The sequence below is a fragment of the Pteronotus mesoamericanus genome, unplaced genomic scaffold (assembly GCF_021234165.1).
Source record: "Pteronotus mesoamericanus isolate MK-2021 breed Mesoamerican mustached bat unplaced genomic scaffold, CSHL_Meso_final contig_164, whole genome shotgun sequence".
NCBI lineage: Eukaryota > Metazoa > Chordata > Mammalia > Chiroptera > Mormoopidae > Pteronotus > Pteronotus mesoamericanus.
In genome coordinates, this window is record NW_026555065.1 from 24,411,571 (window position 1) to 24,431,559 (window position 19,989).

At 39.3% G+C, this 19,989-nt stretch overlaps 1 protein-coding gene across 2 annotated transcripts in view; it reads right to left on the reverse strand.

The window, feature by feature from the left end:
- The window catches only part of EIF2AK4 (eukaryotic translation initiation factor 2 alpha kinase 4), a 102,238-nt gene that overhangs the window by 19,985 nt on the left and 62,264 nt on the right, over positions 1 to 19,989 (reverse strand). For both annotated transcript variants that reach the window (XM_054565596.1, XM_054565597.1), the window contains 11 exons: positions 19,377 to 19,434; positions 18,498 to 18,577; positions 15,724 to 15,825; positions 14,353 to 14,406; positions 11,242 to 11,478; positions 9,937 to 10,012; positions 9,100 to 9,221; positions 6,503 to 6,552; positions 4,898 to 5,066; positions 3,480 to 3,596; positions 1,941 to 2,006 (listed from right to left, as the gene is read on the reverse strand). In XM_054565596.1, the coding sequence (XP_054421571.1) occupies positions 1,941 to 2,006; positions 3,480 to 3,596; positions 4,898 to 5,066; positions 6,503 to 6,552; positions 9,100 to 9,221; positions 9,937 to 10,012; positions 11,242 to 11,478; positions 14,353 to 14,406; positions 15,724 to 15,825; positions 18,498 to 18,577; positions 19,377 to 19,434 (1,131 nt within the window). The remainder of the gene's footprint in view (positions 1 to 1,940; positions 2,007 to 3,479; positions 3,597 to 4,897; positions 5,067 to 6,502; positions 6,553 to 9,099; positions 9,222 to 9,936; positions 10,013 to 11,241; positions 11,479 to 14,352; positions 14,407 to 15,723; positions 15,826 to 18,497; positions 18,578 to 19,376; positions 19,435 to 19,989) is intronic.

Sequence of the window (19,989 nt, forward strand, 5' to 3'; positions counted from 1 at the left end):
CGATAAATTTTAACATTAAATTTCCCCATTAATAAAATAACCAGCAGCATTCGAGTCAACATCCCCAGGTTTGGTTCCCCATCCTATCATCAACTAACTCCATGTCACTTTGGACAGCTCACAATCTCTCTTTGGGCCGCAGCACCTCATTCGTAAAATAAGTGGACTGGGCCAGATATTTCAAACTGTTTTGCAATATTTTTACTTCTTTTCTAATATCCTTAGAGTTCTATTTTTAAATAATGAGAGTACCAACTACCTTTATTAGATACTAATTGTTCCATTTTAAACTAACCAACCATAACTTTGAATTAATGTGTATGATCACCAAATGACCAGTGGGTAGAGATTAGCAAAAAGAAGCTGACATTTTAGCAACAAATGCAGTTTTCATATGCCACTGTGAAATATTTTTGAAATGTGACATTAATTCAAAGAACCTTTTGGGCGTGAACCTTCAGGTAGGGAAATACTGAATCAAGCGGTTTCTTGAGCAGATTCTTTGTGCTACTTATATACACGAAACTATTTGCGCACATAGGCATGTTTTGTGTACGTGTGTAGGGTATTAAGTAAATACTGTTTTTCTTATTAGAATATTATGTCATTGGGTCTCTTTGCATATCATCAATATCGCCTCCAATATTTAACATTTAAAATTTAACCTGAATTTCTAGGTCTCCCAGTGTCATGTATCTGGTTTATTTTCCCTGCCCGCAAACTATAAAGGTGACTTTTTCTTTGAAAGATTTGTAAAATTTATTTTTTAGAGAAAGGGGAAGAGAGGGAGAGGAACATTGATAGGCTGCCTCTCACAGGTCCCCAATAGGGTGCCTGGCCCCGCAACCCAGGCCTGTGTCCTGACTGGGAATCGAACCAACTTGGTTCGCAGGCTGGTGTTCAATCCACTAAGCCACACCAGCCAGGAGTGGGTTACACTGCGGTTTTCATGTGCCCTGTGAAAGTTGTTTTGAAGAGCTGAGGGTAGATACATGTTGCTTGTATCCCCTCACGGCTTTTTAAAGGCCAGTGCTAATTAAGAATGGAAAGCAGTCTGTAGACTCCTCAACCTACTTGTTATATCCCTAACCCTCTGCCTGCCACACTGTAAGTGTCCAAGAGATTGAGTGACTCTGACTGACCTGTGTATAATTATATTTTAATCTATCCCATATGTGAATTCTGCTGATCACCACAGAATCATGTAACTGAGTGTCAGTCCAAAGGCTACAAAGGTTCTGGAAAGTTGTGTTTTTTTTTTTTTTAAGTCTCTCTTCTTATATAAATATTCAGGAAAATGTAAGAAATCCCTGTTGTCTTCTGCTTTTCAGCAACTCAGTTAAGTGCAGGCTACTATGCCAAAGATCTGGGCCCAATCTGATGCCTGCAGAGAGAATACAACAAACCTGGTTACCCCATGAGATATCCCTCATGCCCAATAGGATCAAATGCAAGATTTTAGGGTCAGGAAATGTATCAGAAAAGCAAGAACTTTAATTCAAGACCCAGGTGGCGTTAGTGGGATGCGGGATGGGTGGGTACCCAAATGAATCCACAGAGCTCTGTGCCTTATTCTAGTCTCACAGAATCTATTTCGGAAGAGCATGGCTAGTACCAGATCTGCGCAGCAGGAGGCTCTACCAAGCACAGCCTTTACAAGGGCTGTGAAAGAGAAGCATCTTGTGATGGAGAAAGAACACGGTGATTACAGCACATTAAGCGGCGGCATGGAGAGGCATTCTTTGATCACCGCACTGGTTTCTCTCTTCCTTAATCCCAGAGGTTGCCATGGTACCTATTAACACTCAAGGGAAAAACTGCGTCTGTGCGGTGGTGGCAGGAAATGCTACTGCCTTATTGCAGCAAGAATTTGGAGATATTTCCTGGTATCACAAAGGAAATAGAGAGAGAGCTGTAATAAACCATTAGGAGGTACTTACACTATTAGGAGACAAAGACAGATTACAAAATTTAGCTTCCACTTCTCTCCTCGTCAACTTTTCTGTCTAATGCAGAAGAAAAAGGTAAGAATGAGAGTGACCAAATGGCCCTGAACAAGATACAATTTTCAGGTTAAGTCTGATAAGTACAGTCTTTATTTTGGATAAACTGCTCCTAATTATGAAGGATGGAGTAATTCTGTGATTTACAAATTTTTTTTCCAATTCACATAAAACTGTAACTAACATTGTTTTAAAGTTTGAAAAACCCTGAAAGAATTAAAAAGGGGAAAGTTGCACTTCTTGAATGATAAGGCAACTCAGAGTTGGACAGGCTTAACCAGGGTGTTCCTGTCTGCGTGGGGAGGGAGTCAGCTGATCTGTGAAAAACCTCGTACTGACAGGCTCAGCATTCCATCCCCCGCCGGCAGTTTCGCTGTGGCTGTGAGACAGGAACCAGGCTGACCTGAAGGCCCTCTGCAACTTCCCTGGTGTTTCTGCCAGTCTTTGAATGACCTCATATTGTATCTGCCTGTCACTACTAAAGAGCCGTGGCACTTTTCGGGGAGGAGAGAACCATTGGAAACAAACAGTAATGCTAGGGTCCTCAAGCTATACCTTCCAGGTGAAAGAAAAGCTAGTTAAGCCTTTTGGTGTATAAAAAGAACAATAAGCCATTATGGGCTTCCATTATTTGTTCTGCTTTAATCACAAACTGTCTGGCATTGTTAGTTACCAAATCATCTGGATGCCTCTGACTATAAAAACAATTTTAACTTGAAAAGATAGAAAAGATAAGCAAGGCTCCACCTCCTTCCCAGCTTCATAACATCAACTACTTAAAATTTTCAATGTTTTCCCTCCAGGCTCTGCACACATACTATAAAGTAGTGAATGTTATGATGGGGCTGTTAGGAAAACTAACTGGAGGTGCCACCACCCCAGGCCCGCAGGAAGGAGGTGGTAAATGAGGCTCCAACAGAGATTCAAACCATCTTCCCCAATTCAGCCAATCCAAATCTATGACTTGATGGAAGCACAGGTGGTTGGAAGAATGAAGGGCAGGGTGTAAGTCCTTTTTTCTTAATATTAACATCCCTTCTCTTGGATTCTGTAAATTAAGTATAATAGCACTTGTGAGGATGGAGTGAGTTAATCTGTATAAAGAGGTTAGAATAATGCTTGTCGCATGGGTACGTGCTCAATAAAGGACACTATTGGCAAGGATCAGGACTGATTCTTTGCCTCTAGAAGTAGGTTAGTGAAGAACTTTATTGTCTTACAAATGAAATAAGACAAATTGATCTTTTGAAATCAGAAGTTACCCTTACAAAACACCCTGGAAGTCATAGTAGTACAAGGCTTAGTCCAGAATGAAAGCTCAACTTATGCTTGTTTACTGAGCCAAAGATAATTGGTTCTTTTACCATGAGGGAAGGCAATAAAACTGCCAATTCAATGTTACGGTTACATCAGTAAGAAAATGCTCATAAACTATTTTTATCCTTCAATAGCAAGTCAAAGTAATTAAATGCTTACCACTGCATCATACAGAATTATATAAACCTGACTGAGTTTATCTTCTGGGATCCCACAGTGTAAGAGTATTGCTTTCAATAACATAGTATGGTTCAAGTAAATACTGTAATTTCTTTCCTAGGATACAAAAAAAAAAAAGATTATTTTCATTATGAGAGAAATATATGTACATGACCAAACCTAGGACCTTACCACCAATTTATCATCCTTACACGTGGGAGAACCGAACATGAAAGATTGAATTTTGGCATATTGCTTTCCAGCTTATTTTTCTTATACATTCTTTTTACATTTGTTGTAGTTAAAGAGTATAATAAAATTTAGCACTTTATTACACATACCAAGGGTACTGTGGTCTTCAGCATATTAAAAAGCCTGAGCAAAATTCACATAGATTTCAAGAGGGAAAGGATTTGGTTCAATGGTAGCTGACTTAGAAGGACAGGCTGCTAGAATAGCTATTCTTACTTTTGTCCACATAAGCCAATTAATGAGCGTTCAATCGTGAGCTGTGTGCTCAGCCAGGCACAGTGGGGAATGCAGAAAAGTAGACACGTGGGTTCTGCCTGGAAAGAGCACATGCTCTGGGAGAGTTCTCCTGCTTGAGAGCACACCCACGCCTTCTCCTTTACCCTTCTCTCTCCTGAGCTCCAAGGGCTCTACTGCCTCTGTAACTTACTTCCTGAGCCTACGCAGTTCAGTGGCTCACTTCTGCTACCTCTAACTTTTTAAGTAAACTTTTTCTTATTATTAAAAAAAAAAAAAAAAAATAGAGCACACACTCTGCCTGAACAACTAACAATGAATACAACTCAAGGAAGCAGGTGCTGTCTCATCTCAAGGGCTGTAAGAGTTGAAACAAAAAGGTGGCCAGCCCATCATTGCAGGAGCAGAAAGGCTTCCTGGGGAGAAAGGGCCCAAACCACGGTTGGGTAGAGAAAAGTCTTTCAAGGCAAAGGAACACGGTGACTGGGAGTGAACACTGCGGGCTTGTGGGATAGGGAGGGAAGGTCTGAGGAGAGCAAACCAGAGAGCAAAAACCGTTGTTGTAGAAGCAGCCTCCGCTGGCTCGGGAGGACGCACATGATGAAAAGTGAAGCTGGGGAGTTGAGAGAGCAGGTGTAGGAGGGAGTCCCCAAGGGCTCTGAGGAGGCTCTGAATGTGCTAACAAAGCATCCTAAGAATCTTAGCCTAATTTCTTGCATTTTGGAAGAATGGGCAGAGAAACAACACCCTTCCTCAAAACAAAACAGACAAAAAGAAAGCCTGTTCCTATCAAACTCTCTTCAGTTACTTTAGTAAAACGTGATTCAAAGTCAGCATCCACTGAGGAGCAGTTCTGTGATCGGTTACCCCTCCCTGCATGTGATGAAGGACTCTGGCGGGGTAACCTCAGAATGTAAGAAATGGAAAGGAACCTGAAGGGCTGGAAACTCTTGAATGATTTCATAGATAGTATAGATGATTTCAGCAGTGGGCAGAGAGCTGTTGGTGGTAGAGGTGACAATATCAAATGCACATTCCAGAAGTTCTTTGGGATGAAATCGGTCTAACTTGCGAGGTCTGAACACACGTTCTATGCAGTATCTGGAGAGAGAAACCCAGATTTCTAAGGTCACTGCTTACTGAAATAAAAAATGCATAAGAAATCATTGAACAAGATAAAAGTAACAAATATGAAAAAATTAAATCAGTGGTATGACCAAGAAAACTTGAAGATAGATTTGCCCAGAACAGTCTTGCCTTGTGAGCTAGGTTCCAATTCCCAGTTTCCCCATTATTATTATTTTTTAAAAGTATTTTATTTATTTATTTTTAGACAGAGGGGAAGGGAGGGAGAAAGAGAGGGTAATATCAATGTGTGGTTGCCTCTTGCACACCCCCTACTGGGGACCTGGCCTGCAACCCAGGCATGTGCCCTGACTGGGAATCGAACCGGAGACCCTTGGGTTAGCAGGCTGGCACTCAATCCACTGAGCCACACCAGCCAGTGCCCAGTTTTCCCTTTATTAAACTATGAGGCTTAACTTTTTTTCATTAAATGTTTGAAATAGAGGTGAAATTACATGCAGAAATAATTTCACCTGAAGTGCTTGCTTTCTACACAGCGATACCCACACCTTAGGACTATGACTCTTAATTGTTCACTTGTAGCTTAGAATAAAAGCAGGTAAAGATCTTTTATTTCTTTTTGAGGAAAGGAGCTTTAAAATAGGGCATCTACTTGACAACAATACTGCTCCAATTTATGAAGACCTCAGTGTTAGATCCCTGTGGTATGTGAATGTACAGAAAACCTTTCCCCAGTGCTAAGTGCGTGGAGCTCCTCAGCATTCAACACTCCTGCTGGGTTTACTCCATTTCCCTACACACAGCTGTTGTTCAGTTACCTGTGTAGGCAGTTTTCATGCAGGGACCATTGGCCATTTGTACCTCCAATTAAATTTTAAAAAGGGCCATCTGTGATCAAGAACAGCCAGATGTTTTTTTCCCTCTAAGCAACCATTTGGGAAAATAATTAATTGTGTTGCTTGGGGATGTTTAGAAGTGACAGAATAGACTGCAGGAGCTTCAGGGCACCCACTGAACTGTTACCGTCCTTGTATAGAGGAGTCTGACTGTCCTTGTCAGTTTATTTTTTCTTTTTAAAGATTTTTAAAATGTATTTATTTTTAGAGAGAAAGGGAGGGGGGAATAAAGAGAGGGAGAGAAACATCAATGTGTGGTTGCCTTTCATGCGCCTCTACTGGGGGCCTGGCCTGCAACCCAGGCATGTGCCCTGACTAGGAATCGAACTGGAGACCCTTGATTTGTAGGTCGGCACTCAATCCACTGAGCTGCACCAGCCAGGGCTGTCCTTGTCACTTTATAAAAGGGGTTACTTTGCCTAGGCTTTTGCACCATTTTCCAAGGTCAATACTTTAAACCTCAAATTCTTTACTATATAAGGATCACAGAAAATAAAACATTCTTCCTGGGTTTCTTTCCTACATCCACCAAATGAAACCTCCATTGCTTCTTACCGTTTTAAATTCAATATGTTATTTCTTGCCACGTATCTTGCAAAAGGAACCTGAAAAAGTTTCAAAGATCAATGTCAAGGAGTGCCAACTAACATACTTCTTTTGGTTTTTAAATAGGAGCTTTATGGAGCTCACATATCATAGAGTTCACCCTTTTAAAGTACAGTTCAGTGGCTTTTAGTACATTCACAAAGCTGTGCACTGCTTCTCATTCACATTCCGTGACAAGTTCCTGAGTGTGTCAGTGGGGTCAAACCCCACTGCTAGCCATGTCACCAACCTTAGTCACTGTGGTTTTTAAGAAAAATTCACTTTTAGTTATATATACTCTGCCAATTTTGTTATGCCAAAATCAAATCAGTGCAAGTTATTTGGTTACTGTGAATTTTTTAAAGTATCATTTATGATAATGCAATTAAAATGGGTATTATCTCTTATGGTGAATTTCTTGATTTTCCTATTGATCTTTTAGGAGAAATTCTTAGTAACTTCCCACTAATAATCATCACAACTTATAAAACCATTTTCAGATTGTCCCAAGAGATCTGATAGTATCATTAATTAATAGGTCAAATTCTAGAGACCGATTACTCTTTATCTTTTGGAATTGACTATCAGCTCACAGAAAGGGAACTGATGTTTAAAAATCTGCACTTTAGTCTACTAATGTCTAGAAAGGAAGCAGTCAGTTTTACGTATCACTATGGAAATGTTTGTATTTCTGCCCTTTCTTTAACAGAGCCCAAATGTCTGATATGCTACAACATATTTACCTCTTACTCAAAATAATCCAAAATCACTTTACTTGCTATAGGAGAAGAACAAACCAAGAATATAGAAGGAATTTTTTTCTTAAACCATAAAAGTAAAATCTCTTCTTTCAATAAGCCACACAACATAAATACGAAAAAGAAAATGCCCTGATTCAATATGCTCTCCAGAAAAATATAATCAAAGGTTCAGTGTATTCCTTGACACTTCACAACTCTATGATGATACAAACAAGCTTGTTTTCACAGGCATTCACATGCATGTGAGAGTATGTTTATACCTTACACACACCAGGTGATACAAACATATAGTGTACTTTATGCACACATTCAGTTGGTTTTTTAAAAAGTTTCTCTCCTTATAATAAAAATGGAAATATATTAGAGTTCCTTTGAAATATACTTTTTTTCCAGCTAACAATATACCATTTCTACAGATCAAATATAGATATGGATAAATCTAAAAACATATATATATTTTGATCTTATACCTCTTTAATATTCCATAGTAAATTATGCAACCAATTTCCTATAGATAAACATGCAGTTTTCTGTTTCTGACCACCATAACAATATAACAATAAACATCCTTTTAATATTCATACACTGACATCTTTATTTTCTTTAAATCAATTCTTCAAAGTGGAGTTGCTGCTTTAAAGGATATAGTTTAAAAAAATTTAAAAAAATCTTATTAAATACTTTCAGATTACTTTTCTAAAGGCTTAGTGATTTACATTCCCATCAGCAACATATGAAAGTAGCCATTTTCTTATGCCCTTGTCACCTCTGGATATTAATTTAAACATTTTTGCTAGTCTGATGGGTAAACTGGAGATAGCTTTGCTTGGTATTTCCTTATTATTAGTGAGGCAGAACATCTCAGAAGTTTATTAGCCCTGTGCATTTTCTCTTTTGAGAATTTCCTGGTTATAGCCTTTGCTCATTTCTCTACTTATAAGTGCTTTCAGTACATTAGGAGTATTAAACTCTCGCCTGTCTTATGCATGTACAGTGCTACAGATGGGCTTGTCAATAGTCAACACTATGTGAGTGAATGACTGGTAAGAGTGTTGCTGTCCAAGGGAACCTGGGACATCCAAACAAAGCACACATGAGCAAAATTCAACACACCCAATTAGCAGAGACACTTGCCGTTATAAGAATTTAATTGTTGTACACTGAAAGGAAAAGAAACCAACAGAGACAAGAGAGAAGGAGGGAGGGGGCGCGGGGGAAAAGGAAGGGAAGGGGGAAAGTCAAGGAACATACAGCAAGGACTCATGGACAAAACCAAAGGGGAAGAGCTGAGGGAGGGAAGGAGGGAGGGGGCAAGGGAAAGTGGTGGGGGGAAGGCAGAGACAAATGTAGTTGAAAAAAATAAATAATTTATTTTTTTTAAAAAAGGCCAAGAATTTAATTGTTGTAGACATTAACATGTTAGAAAGTTATTGAAGATCTACCCAAGAAGTTGAGGAAAAAACTCCCCTTATTTGTCTCCCCTTATTTGCCCTGGTTAACTTGCTAAGGTCACTTGGCAGAACTCAACATCGAGGTACAGACATGGCACCTGCAATGCAGGGTTCTGGTTTCTAGGGCCAAAAGCATTCTTATGTTTAGCAAAGTGAATGTACATAGGATCAAACAATTACTAAATTTCAGTAATGCTCTCACCCTGATAACTTCCTTAAAAATGTGTTCTCTAAGGGTGACATGTAGATTATAAGTTCAGCTGAAAAAACAAAACCAGAAAGATTAGTGGGGGTAACCCTTTAACAGATGTGCCACCAGACATGACATCCAAACTGTCAGCAGAGCGAGCCTCACCCGTAGATCAAAGGGAAGCATCACCAGCATCCCGCTGTGGTCCATGAATAAGGCAGCTTCGTTGTGCTCATATATCTGCCTATTTCGGGGAAGTAGCAGTGGGGTACACAACTGGACAGCTCCTATACCAAATTAGAAAAAAAACTAATCATCAGGTTTTCTTCCAAGGAGGCAAGGTAAAATGAACACACACCTGACAGTGATGCCCCCTGCTACAGGGACGATGGAAATCATCATCAGTCTGTCGTCGATTCTCAATGGAGAGCTCACCTAAGGTTAACCTTGTCAATTTAGTCATATTTCTGACTCCACAAACCAGTTGGACTTTAGTAGCAAGGTTGTAATATTAAAATCTGTTTCTCCTGCCCTGGTCAGGTGGCTCAGTTGGTTGGAGTACCATCGTGTACACCAAAAGGTTGTGAGTTCAATTCCTGGTCAGGGCACATACCTAAGGTTGTGGGTTTAATCCCCAATTGGGGTGCATAGCAAGGGAGGCAACCGATTGATGTATCTCTCGCACACTGATGTTTCTCTCCCTCTCTTTCTCCCTCCCTTCCCCTCTCTCTAAAAATAAATAAATAAATTTTTTTTAAATCAATGAGCATATTCTCCAGTAAGGGTTAAAAATACATACATACATACTTAAATCTGTTTTCTCCTCGTGAAGCTAATTTGTAAAAATAAGCTTAAATTTCACATGATGCCAGTTGCTTGTAACTGAATTTAAAAGTAATATATAATTGCACCCAAATCTATTAACTACTTTTTCAACAGTACTTTTTAATGATGAAAAAAAAAATCTTTTAAGAAAACATGATTTTTTAAAAAAGAACATACCATGTCTTTTAAAGATGCGGATGATGGTTTCACAGACATGCTGTTGTATCTTGGCTGTACGGATTGAAAAGCTTCCCTAAAATATGACCAATTAAAATGTCATCAAAACCTAATCAAAGGGAACACCTAAAATATTAATCTGTGGCTTGCAGTCAGCATTACATTACTTATTCTGAGAATCATAGAAGAGATTTCAACAAGTCAGTCCCTTTTGAACATATTCAGGGAAGAAGAAACCACAAGTCTTAAAATGTATCCTGCTTGAGGAGGACAAGCTGGGTTAAAAGTCCAAGCTTTTAACTAGGATATTTGTCTTTCAGGGACAGAGCTAGTTAAATCCGCACTTTCTCCATGAGCATCTCGGAGCAATCACATCCCTAACATCCTCAGGCCCAGTCCCACGTGCTAAGGTGATTCACAGTGGGCCCCTTAAAAGCCAAATGGTATCTAGATATTTTGTAAAGAGCTGTCCTTTTCACTTGTTTCTTATTAGAAAAGTAGTACCATTTCACCAGGGAAAATTGAGAAACAACAGGTAAGCAAAAAGACGAAACAGTCACCCATAATTCTGTATCTTTCTAATACTGTTTGGCCCCTAAAATCTGTACTGATCTTCCACAAACCTTACCTCTACTTCCTCTACTACTCCTTTAAAATTATATTTTGAGCATGCAGAAACATATATTTTATTTAAATATAACAAAAATCTGTTATTTACCACCCAATTTTACCAAATTTTAACATTTTGCTTTCGTTTTGCTATATTGCTTCATACATATCATGTTTTTTGTTCTTGTTGGTTGGCTTTTTAAAGAAAATGTTGACGGCTCCCAAACCTGGCAACGCTTCAGAAACCACCTGGGAGCTATTAAACACATCCTTGAAGTACCTCACCCCTAGAGATTCTGTCACTAGAACGGATGCAGGGCCTGGACATCTGTATTGCCGAAGGGCCTCCCACGTGATTCTGGTGTGCAGCCAGCACTTGGAACTACGGACTACCTGATCTGTGTCTGAGCTCATGGGATGTTTTCGGCCCTGGGCAGCCGGGCCAAGGCTGTCTCTAATAGTGCTCCTTCCATCTCTTGGGTGGGCAGAGAGGGCGTGGGTTAGGAATCCCTTCAAGTAAGTGATTGAAGGAGTGATTCTTCCCAGAATAATGTATATGCACACATTCTGCATTCACAGACCTCAGGCTACAAATTTATATTGGAGGCCTTAAAGGAATCCATGAAAAATAAGAAACTGACTTGATCCTTCGGTGGACCAGGTTAAGCTCTCCTTCAAAGCCCAGCTAAAGCCCACCTTTAATATGTCACTGTCATAGGTATAATCGATGGCAGGGGGGATACGCTGGGAGAAGATCTGGGCCATCATGGTGCGATAGGCCTTCCCGTCCACGTTGGCCAGGGTGTGGTGCAGCACTTCGTGCAGCTCTGATTCCTCCATCTGGGGCGGGGGCAGCAGCTCACTCTTGAGCAGTTCCGTAGCTGTGGGCCGCTTTGCAGGATCATGGTTCAACAGCCAGGAGATGACAGATTTCTATAACAAAACCCAGGCATACCGGTGATGGCAAGCAATAGCTGTTGCTCAGCAATTCTCCTGACAAGCCAGTAGTTGGCTGCAGTCAAAGAAAAGACACAGCACCTCTTGCACTTAGCGGGTGCACTTTAATTTCTCAAGTCTCTGCTTTTATCATTCTCCCCCTGCACTTCAATATGACATAGTGCTATGCAACAATGTACCATATTTTGCAGTGTATAATGTGCTCCCATGTATAATGCACACCCATGTTTTTGTGCATGTTATACACGGGACTGTTACACCCATGTATAATGTGTACCTTTATTTTTCCCTCAAAAATTTGGGCAAGAGTGGGCTTTATACATGGAAAAATAGGTAATATTAGTATTTCTTTAAAAAGAGAGGTCCTTTTGGTCCTGGCCAGGTAGCTCAGTTGGTTAGAAAATTGTCCAGATACACAAAGGATACAGGTTCGATCCTTGGTCAGGCGCATAAAAGAAACAACCAATAAAAGCATATGTAAGTGGAACAATAAATCAGTGCTTTTTTCTCTTTCCATTCCTCACTCTAAAAAAGAGAGAGGCCCTTTTGACCCAAATAGTCCTCAACAACTAATTAGAAGCAGATCTTATACCTTCTAAACAAACAAAATACTGTATAAAAAATTGTGAGCATATAAAACAAATACCTTTGGATGTCTAATTTTAGTTCAAATTATAATGTGTAGGATCTGCTGGAATCCTTAAGGCAGTGTAAAACATCTTGTTTTTTTCTTTTCCATTTATTTCTATGTCGATACCACTCAATTGAAATCTCTTGATTTACTCCTCTATACCTTCACAGTTACTACCTCATTAAGCAGGGAACAATTTGAAGGCAATATAAACCTTTGAAACGTCCTCAATGATTCCTTAATTCTCTTGTTTATAATAAGGGTTTATAAGGAATTAGAGGAATATCTGAGATCACAGATATTCCTCTAATCTCAATTTTTAGGTGACTCTTATTAGGCACTTTCTGATTATATGTTTAATATATGCTCCCCCCAAACGCCTACTCCAGTCTTAGGCTGAAATAAAAACACAGGTAATTGCTTTTCATGAAAATAAAGGAAATGACATGATACAACTTTTATGAAAAGTCACATCAAATTAAACCGGTAAAAACAATAGCCTACTCAGCAAAACAGACCCTGTTAGGCTGTTTGACCTCCGTGTGTGGTGAATGTGTTATGCTTATCTATGAGCATGTTCTATGCTGCCTCATTTCAGATAAAAAGCAATGACTTTGATGTGGGAAGTGGCGGCGGCGGTGGTTTTGGCGTCAATTTTACACAGTCCAAAAGCAAATGCTCAGGGTTACTTAGTAAGTACTTGTGATGGAGAACAATCACTGTTGGGAGAAATGGTTTGTATGGTTATTCTCGTATTTTCAATTTAATAAAGTTCCTGAGCCACCAGAGCTACCAATAAGTGGAAATACTGAATAAGACTGATCTCGTGATAGGGAAAGGCTATGAAATGAACAATTTCTTATGACATCCGGAAACACAGGAAATGCCTCAGTTCGAAAAATGAAAATAACGAACAAAAGAAGTAGAAACACAACTCAATGTATTTTCTAACCGTTTTTCACTAATTCAACTGATGAGGCAGAACAGGTCCCTCTGGCCATAAATGCCATGATAAGCACTACCAGTTTACAGGATGTTAGTGCTGATAAATAAATACAGGGTATTTAATCCCTTTATTTTTCAGGTGAGGAAAATGAAAGTCTAGGAGAGTGAATTGTCCACCGAGATACATAATCAATAAGCAAGAAATAGCAAATTAATGCCATGTTCTGGCTAGGTTTCTGTTCTCAACGTTCACACAGTCATTCACTGCTTAAAGACAGGGATCCGTTCTGAGAAATGAGTCCTTAGGCAATTTCATCACTGTGCGAACATCATGGAGTGGACTTCCACAAACCTTGGTGGGAAAGCCTACTATTGCAACTGCATGTGCTGTGCTTTCACACCACTGGCAGCGCAGCAGTTTTGCTTACACCAGCACCACCACAAACACTGCGCTACAATGGTAAGGTGGCCATGGCGTCCCTAGGTGATAGGAATTTTTCAGCTCCATCACAGTCTTAATGGGACTGCTGTTGTATGTGTAGTCCTTTGCTGACCCAAACTGTTATGTGACGCATGACTGGTACTTAAATAAGGAATTTTACCATGATTATAATTGTTAAGAAGGACAGTTTAAGGAATAAACATTCATATGACAAGAGTGTTAACCATGAATGCTTCACCAAGACAACCAACCAAGAAGAAATGCACACCAGAAATACAATACATAAACTCACTAATTATTCCTTCATATTAGCTGCATGACAGTATTAACCTATGACAAGTTACATACACACACACTCAGGTATTTATAGCACAAAGGAGGAATTTTTTTGCTTTAAAATACTGTAACTTCAGACTGTCCAGTCTTCCTTTACAATCTGAGCTACTTGAACCACAAAACAGAACAAATTATAGTTTTAAATTATTTTCCTTTTCTTAAAGTCCCTAGCTTTCTCTAAAACAATGAGCTGTAAATACATTCTTTTCTTTTTAACAGCTACCACAAAGGTTCCAAATAGCACTTTAATAGCACAATGAACCACACTAAAGAACCCTGTAGTTTGTTAATTGTCTATGCCAATACTTGGCACTTTTATACTATATTTTACGTATAGTAACATTTTAAGTGCTTTATCTTTTGATTTTTCCCCCCCAGGTTATTCCCAGGACACAAGATGAGTGGCAGAAGATTGCTAAATGAAAAAAAAAGAAAAAAGAAAAATAATAATTAAAACCCAAGAGTGAAGACAGTATGTAAAGTATCAGAAAATTACCTGCTTTGTATGCTCTCCATCATCGAAGTCTTCTGGAAACTTAGGCGAAGTGGGCTAAAAAATATTACATTCAAATCAGCAAGTTCTTGGCAGACTGCCACAATGAAAGCATTTATTCACTAGAGGTAAGAAAAATCAAATATAGAAACAAAAATCTGCTAACAAGGGAAGATTAAGGTGTCCCTTTCTTGAAACCCAATGCCCATTCTTCTAAGTATATACATATTATTTTAAATCAAACTTTACCTAAATGACAGCTTAGGACATAGAAGGTATCTTACCTGAGGACAAAGTATGTAAAAATCTAATGGTTTCAGAGAAAGACAAAGTAGCTTTATTAAACGCACAGATGAAAAAAGGCAAAACACCACACCATCGACACAGAGTAAGAGAAAAACATTAACTGAAACCTCTGCTTCCTCAGAAGTTCTCACCTTTCTGGTAAATAAGACCCTAATCATAACATTAACTTGACAATTCAGATATTCTTGAAATGAGAGAACAAAGATGAATTTTGACTAGAGAAAAGCACTTTACTGAAGACATGATTCTCTAAGATCATTTCAAGTCAAGGGAAGGACACCGTAATCACTTTATTTACTCCTCTACTTTATGAGGTGTCCACAGTATACTGGCAGTAAAATACTTCAAGGGTTTTCCAAAGCAGTGCTTTGCTCTGCTCTGGAAGGAAGAGGAAGACTCTCAGTACCTCTTGCTCATGAATATGTAAATCTAAATCACCCTCACCCAAAGCTTACTCTCCACTTTCATTGTAATGCCTTTTCTAATGAGCACCCTTGACCTCACACAGTGTAAACAGTAGTCCCTTTTTAGTTTGGCAATAACAGAGGCAAGGATTAATACCAAGAACACAAATGGAAATATCACTGGGGGAAAAATTCAAGTGGCTGATATTTTTCCCAGACTCCTTTTAATTTCGGGGCATGGTGGTTTTCTTCAGGCACCAGCCAGAACCTTTAATTTCTAGAACTAAATTATCCTTATATCCTTATATCCTAAGGATCCATTATCCTTATAACCTGTCCTCACTAATGTAACTGTATTGATATTATGCAATAATTCTTGGATTCCTCTTTTAAAATTAAGAATCTCTCAAGATAGTTTTTTAAAAATAACTATAACCTAGCAATTTCTCCAAATAGGATTTCTAAAAATAAACAAAACTGGGGAGTTTCTCATCATTAGAGGTGTATAAGAGGTAGATTTCCATTTATTAGAAATATAGAAAATTATAGCAGAACTGCATCTTCTATATTATAAATACCAGAAAAATACCCTGCATTGAACTCTGATGTCCAAGCTAAGATTCAGGTTACTGGAAACTGATGCACTAAAACATATGACACATACATCTCTGAGCTGGTTGAGAACAAAGATCCTTTCTGAGGCCGTGACCATGGGGTGATAGGACATCTCAAAGAAGATGATTCCCAGGCTGAAGAGATCCACTTTCTGAGGAGGAAAAAGAATTGTACTTAGAGAACCTTAATATGAAGTGTTATTTACCAGGAAATTATCTCATGAGCACTGTTAATTGGAATTAAAGTTTGCGTAAGTGGAAAACAAGCCAATTAAATAGAAAAAAATTTAATTTCTTCTAAAGAAGCATAGGTATAAAATATAGATGAGATTAAATATTTGGCATTACTTCTCAACATTTTCCTTGAAAATGAGTTGTTACGGACATAGATAACCAGTGGTCAACCACTGAGAATGATTACTAAAGAGCAAGGACAAGCAAGATTTATCACAGGAATTTGCTTTGCATTTTTACTAATCTCAAAAGGGAAACACAGAGCAAAATCTGCAGTTAACAGCAAAGATCAACTATTCATTGCAAAGCCATACCAACGAGGTGGAGGAATGGCACAACGGAAAGACCATGTGACAAATCCTAACAAAACATAGAAGTGCAGGTTAAAAAGAAAAAGGTCAAGTCAGTGCAGAATGTCAGAAAGGGACCTGCGGGGCAGGGGGTGGGGCCGGGGGTGGGGTGGGGAGATGACACTCCGAAAGCAGTGTGCCTAAGGCCACTGAGCCCAACCCAGCTGGGGAGGGGGGGGGCAACTCAGGGCAACTGCACACAGGCACAGAAGCCACCTTCTAGAAGAACTCCTACATGAAGCTGGATTCAAGGATTAGGAGCAGACCTCTCTAATTATAACCGGTGACCTCCGAAGTCTTAAAAAAAAATTCATTGTGGGATTTCCTACATGTGTTGGCTGTAGAAAATATGGAACATACAAAAAAGCAAGAATAAAGAATAAAATAGCAAGCACTTACAATCTAACTACTCAAGGATAGTTACTATTGATGTCTAAGATATGCCCATTTTGTGCTTTTGAAAATGTACACACTATGAAACTAGAACCATGATATTCTGTGTAACTTTTATTCCCTTAACATAGTGAGAATATTTTTAAATACTGTATCATTTTTCTAAAACAAGTTTCTAAAATATATCTTTAATGACATACAGTATTCAATTATGTGGAAGTCCCATAATTTAACCAGTTCCCTATTTTTAAACACTTCCATCATTTTGCACTGCTATAAATAATACTGTGGAGAATGCCTTTTACACTCATCTTTTTGAATTGTCCCTGGCTGTTTTCTTTAGGTAAATATCAAAAGGTGGAACTGCTGGGCCAAAAGGTAGAGGCCTTTTAAGGATTTCATCACTATTCCAAACTGCACTCAGAAAGGTGACACTGAAGGTCCCCCCGCCCCACACCCACAGCGTGTGCACGTCCATCTCTGTACACTCTCACTCTCGATGGGTATTTGAGGTTTGCCTCAACTTTCCGTCAATGCCCAGTGCTACCTGTTGGAGCCAAAGCCCAGACTTGTGTTTCCATTACAAACCTAAAAATATGCTTTGATGTGAATTGCCTGCCTAATGTATTTTTAAAACTCAGCTCTGCATTCTTGCCCTAAGTGACCTAATTCAGTCTCATGGTTTTAAATCTCATATGTGTGCTGATGACTCTCAAATTTTGTACCTGACTCTGATTTTCTCAGAGTCTTAAGCCATGAGTCTCTTACCACCTACTGGACATTTCCAACTGATTTTCTCATGAGGCATTTCATAATTATCATGTCTCAAATGAAATGACCCTGCCATCTTTTCCTCCTCCCCATGTCTTTTCTTAGCTTTCCTCATCTCATTCAATTTCCCTTCCTCCAGCTGCTCAGAAACCTGAGCAGGGTCCTGTTTTCCTTCCCTTTTACTGCACCCAAATCCACTCCATGAGGAAAACCTGTGAATTCCGCAGCCCCCCCACCCCTTGCATCTCTTATCTGCATGCCTCTAGCTATTTCACGTGTTACCCCTCTGGTTCCAGCGATCAGCTGCTCCACTTGGGCTTCTCCAACGCCTCCAGCAGCAGCGAGAGTGAGCTCTTGCTCAAGATCCTTCAGTGTGTCCCTGTGCACATTCCTCGTCATGGTTAAGCTGGCCCTGCATGACCTGACCTCTGTCTTCCCTTCCCGCTTCACTTCCTGCCTCTCTCCCCACTGCTCACCACATTGCAGCCGCAGAGACCTACTTTTGGACTGCCTTAAGTGGGCCAAGCTAGCATCAGGAGTCTCCTCTTCATGCTTGCTACTTCTGCTTCATCCTTTTTCTCCCAGACCTGCTCCAGACTCCAAATTTGCATGGCTTTTCCCTTCTCCTGTATCCCAAAAACCATTGTCTTAGAAAAGCTTTCCCTGGTCTAATCCAAAGACGATGTCCCTATTGTTCTCTGGTCACTGGACTCTTCTTCTTAGCTTTCACTGGATAAGCTCCTTGATGGCTGGAATAAGATATCCGTCCTATTACTTGACTACCTTGCTCCTTGTGTTCCTGGGGCCGGGCTGGAGCTGGGTTAGTTCAAGTCTCTGAATGGCTGAAGGGACTGTAAGCTATCTTTGCAGCACTGTGCCAGCTTCAGTCACTGTCCTTGGGTAATACATGTCCTCCTTAGTGTAGTCACTCAATATAGAGGTGGATATAGATCAAGGGAATAAATGTTCCTGACTATTTCAGCTGGAAACTAAACCCCAAATGCTGTGACCTTGATGTTCTTACTATTATCTCACTCTTGAGACCTTTTCTTCTCTCCCAAAAGCTTCCCCTTTACCTGGTTATATGCAGATTTGGTGCTTCCTTGGACCTCTGGGCTTACATACAGAGCAGTGCCAACCATCCCAGTCAAATGACCTGTGTGGAAGAAGGCGAGGGAAGGCTTTCCAATGATAGGACTCAGGGATAAGGCAAACTTTTATTTAAAAAAAAAGAAAAGGTTTCTTAAGAGTGAAGCATGATCTGTTAATTGTTCACATTATTCAGAGAAGCAGCAGTGTGCATTTCATAAAGCAAATGACACTAAATCACGTGTGCCCATTCACTCTATGCCACACAGGAGGCCTCTGACGCTGCAGGAGAGGCAGCGCCAGACAGAAGACGCGCACTGGCCCGTGTCATGAGGCAACCGCATGTTACCACATCAGCTCAGACAGAGTATAACCGTCTACCCTCGGGAGCCAATTAATCTAACTGAAGCTCTAATTTCTTGGCTTTCTGAAGAAAAACTAATATAATGAAAAGCAAAAAATAATTAAAGCATTTTCATAATTTTGTTAATTTAATGAATAATTATACTTTTTTTGAGAATAAAATCTTTACAAATGAAAAACAGGTTTCAGATTAAGAAACTTTATACTGTATTATATACTTAAAATTTTCCTTAGATGGTAGATCCTATGTTAAGTGTTCTTATCAAACAACAAAGAAATAAGTAATAATAATATTAAAATAATAATAAATAAAAGGGTATGAAAAAACTTTTGGAGGTGATAGATATTTATGGCATATACTATGGTGATGGTTTCACGTACCTCCAAAGTCCTCAGGCTGCATACACTATATACGTACAACTTTTTGTATGTAAAACAATAAGAGAGAAAGAAAAAGTCTGAGGTCAGCTTTTTAATACATGAATTAAAAATACTGGATTTACCTGAAGGGTCTGATTTAATTAAATGATCTCCTGAGGTATCATCTTGTTTGCCATCAGCCTAAAAATACAAGTAAGCCAAATTAAACTGTTACGTTATTCCATAGGAATGGCCTATCCATTTCTAAATGAAGACTGAATGAAAAATATCACACAGAACCAGAATAATTATAATAATACTTTTTTTGAGCTTAAATTTTTTCGTTTAGTTGGCCCACTAACGCAGAACTTAGCAAAAATCCATTAAGATCAAGAAGAAGGGCACCTCTTTCTTTGAGGCAGAAACGCCTGGAAGCTTATGGAAGCAAATGCCAAAACAATCTATTTACTAGAAGGAGTAAGAATGTATTAACAACTACCACCACCTCACTTTCGAACTTTCCCATTTACCTGGGTCAATTTTTATTCTTTTTTCCTAGAAGCTGGTCACCAAATCTATTCCACTATCACTGCTGACACCTCTTAAGTAGCCTCAGCTTCCTTGGTATTTGCGACAGCGCGGACTCACACATTACCCTAAATCACTATTTTGCTGACGTTGCTCCATAGGCTGCTCTTACAAGAACTGTCATCAATACTAGCAGGTTTAACATTCTCAGTGCTAGGCACTATCCAG